The sequence below is a fragment of the Mus caroli genome, chromosome 10, assembly GCF_900094665.2.
Source record: "Mus caroli chromosome 10, CAROLI_EIJ_v1.1, whole genome shotgun sequence".
NCBI classification, from domain to species: Eukaryota; Metazoa; Chordata; class Mammalia; order Rodentia; family Muridae; genus Mus; species Mus caroli.
In genome coordinates, this window is record NC_034579.1 from 19,845,734 (window position 1) to 19,848,877 (window position 3,144).

The 3,144-nt window shown below is 43.6% G+C and overlaps 1 protein-coding gene across 4 annotated transcripts in view; it reads left to right on the top strand.

Annotated features, from left to right (window-relative positions):
* The window catches only part of Slc18b1 (solute carrier family 18 member B1), a 30,849-nt gene that overhangs the window by 18,524 nt on the left and 9,181 nt on the right, over positions 1–3,144 (top strand). For all 4 annotated transcript variants that reach the window (XM_021174458.2, XM_029482804.1, XM_029482805.1 and 1 more), the window contains one exon: positions 1,381–1,517. In XM_021174458.2, the coding sequence (XP_021030117.1) occupies positions 1,381–1,517 (137 nt within the window). The remainder of the gene's footprint in view (positions 1–1,380; positions 1,518–3,144) is intronic.

A 3,144-nucleotide genomic window follows, 5' to 3' on the forward strand; every position in this document is an offset into this window, starting at 1 on the left:
TGTGTGTGTGTGTGTGTGTGTGTGTGTGTGTATAGCCCTGCCTGGCTGTCCTGCAACTCTCTCTTGTAAACCAGGATGGCCTTGAACTTAGACTCCAACAGCCTCTCTCTTCCAATTGCTGGGATTAAAGGCATGTGCCCCATGCCTGGTTATTTTTACCATTTTAAATTGTGTGATGAGCGCAGAGGCCTTGGAGCCCCTGGAGCTGGAGCTACAGGTGATTGTGAGCCACCTGATGTGGGTACTGTAAACAGACCTCTGCTCCTCTTAAAGAGAAGTGAGTGCTCTTAATTGCCAACCCATCTCTCCAGCCCATCTTTTGTAATTTTCAATTCAAATTCATTGACGTTCAAAATCCACTAGTATCAACGGCCTGCTGGCAATACCTGGCTATGCCACAAGGTGGCACTATCCCCTCTCTAAAGTAAAATACATACTCTGGTTTGAGGGTGGCGCTTTTGAATGACAGTATTCTCTGTATTCTGAAATTTTCCCTGAGAATATTACCTAAAATAGCAAAAGTTTGCACACTCTTTGAATATTTAGATATTGCAGATAGCCATGCCTGATACTCAGATAGTCATGAACTTGGGTTAGGAGACTGGGAGAAATGATCTTAAATGATAAAAGTCGTTCACACCGCCTTCCAGTCTTTCAATGTAGGGTTTAGTTTGCACTCACAAAAGTAACCAGGTCTTGTTTTACAAAGAAAATGAAGACCCCCTCCTCCCATACCACACACACACACACACACACACACACACACACACACACACACACTCTCGCGCGCGCGCGCAACCCTCCCCCCCACCCCCCCATGGAGCTTGAAGCACCTATGGTGATTTCTCTGTGGCTGTTCATGCCACTGTCCCATCCAAAAGGCCTTACTTTTAGATTGTAACGTAAAAACCTCCCGGCACACACTGATCGCACTGGACAGACACTATTTGTATTTGAAAACCTGAGATTTGCTTTTTTAAATTTTTTTTTTATTTCGGAGTTTTGTTTTGTTTGTCTTTGTTTGTCTGTCTGAGATCAGTCTTACGGAGCCAGGCTGGCTTCACTCACTATGTAGCGGAGGATGAAATGAATTCCTGAACCTCCTGCTTCTACCTCCCAAGTGCTGAGAGGCTGTGTATATGTCACCACGCCAGGATAAAAGTCAGTCTTTTCAATAAAAATTGATCATGCGTTCTAAAGATGAAGAGTTTGGAAGCTGATGTAGAAGAGACTATTTAATTTCAGGCAACCCGACTGTACTATTTATTTTTATTACTAGATAGGTAGTCTTACCAGCTTTGGCCCTCAAAGTAAGTTAAAAGATAACGCTAAGAGATGGTAATTGCCATGATGTATCTCTGTTTCTATTTTTAACCCAAGAGTCCGATCCAGGCAAGCAGTCCTTCTGGAAACTTGTCACCTTACCCAAGATGGGCCTCCTAGCCTTCGTGATCATCTCTCTCAGCTCCTGCTTCGGCTTCCTCGACCCAACCCTGTCTCTCTTTGTCATGGAGAAGGTAAGCACTGCTCTGCATGGGTGGCCCTGACTATGTGCCCTCAGGCTCCTTAGCTGTTCTAAGGAGGGAGACAGGGAGCTGCGCTCTGGTCCCTCAGTGTTGTTCTTTGAGGGATGAGACTTTGTGATCTGGGGCCTGATCCATTAAGAAAAAAATTTTCTCCTAGAGTCCAGTACACTGTCTCCTTCTACCTAAGACCTTGCTCATGTTGTTCCAGGTCTGGGTGGCCTGTGCAGGCATCTTCCATATTAGCTACCTAACGAGGACAGCTTTTCTCTAATTGTGTGAGTTGCAATGGGGCATTAGGAGTGGTCACTAGGTCAATGGGTCACTATGTCACTAGGACTTCTGAGGTGAGTTGTCCTCTGCTCTCAGATGTCCCCTGATCTACTTTCTCTTTAGCTATTTGATATAATCAGGTGACTATGGTTCATACTACAGACTAGGAGAAAGGAACCAAGAGTCTCTATTGCTGAAACATAAATGCTGGATTCCTATTATCTATTTTGCTTTTCACAGTGACACACCGTCTTCTGCACAGACCCTGACCTCCTGAAACCATCCATACATAGGGCTAGGATCCAAGAACATCCTTTAATAAGTTCTGTGTGTGACCTTTTTTTTTGTATACACAAAATTTGTGAAACAGTGTATATAAAATAATATCAGTTTGTAGAAATCAAATAATATGTTTAACATCAAATGCTACAAAAATAAAACTTCTAGGATGTCTGATTGGTGGTTGGAATTTTTTTCTTCCTCAGAACAAGTATTACTCATGTACAAAGTAAGGAAAAGTTAAAGGGAATTGGATGAAAGCTAATCTTTTTTTTAAGAGTCTTGAACATTTTTGCTTATTATAAAAAACCATTTTTGTTTCTTATATAAAAATATTGTACTAATATATATTCTAAAATTAATATATCCCTGCATGTAAAGCACCCTACCCTGTCTCCTTGTTCTTCCCCCACCTCTTCCTTTTTTATTTTTATTAGATTTAATTTTTTTTACCTATTCGTTTTAGATCCCACTCACCACCCCCCTCTCTGTTACCTGATCCTGAAAGACCCTAAGAGGAGCCCCTCGCTCAGGCCTCGGGATAATAGTGGACCCCCAAGAACTCACGAGAGTCCAAGCTTGAGGCAAACCATACAAGGCTTTATTCGGGGGCAAGCCAGAGCTCTGGGGACAACTTGTATCCCACGCAGGGGCAGAGGAGTCGACCCCAAGGGGAAAGGGGTCCCAGTTTTTATAGGTCCTCAAGGGGGAAAGGAGAAGGGAGGAGTAGGGGATTTCCAGATCTAAACAATGTCTATTCTATAATGATTGATGTCTCAAGAAATGGGTATGGGAGGGAAACAAGGAAGGAGTCTAATGAAGGTGGAGGAACTCCGGATTGGCCCCGACTGTGGTTGCTGGGGAGATTTTCCGACTCTATTCCAGCAACCAATATCACAAACACCCGGCAGTGAGGTGTGAGGTGCAGCAGTGGGCACACACCTGGGTTCAAGGAACAGTCAGAACATTGGCAGACACACAGGTTCGAGGAGCGGCCAGAGCATTGTGCACCTCTATTTTTCTAAATCAGTGAAGCTAGTTCTGCTAACAATGAAATCTATTTTGCCAA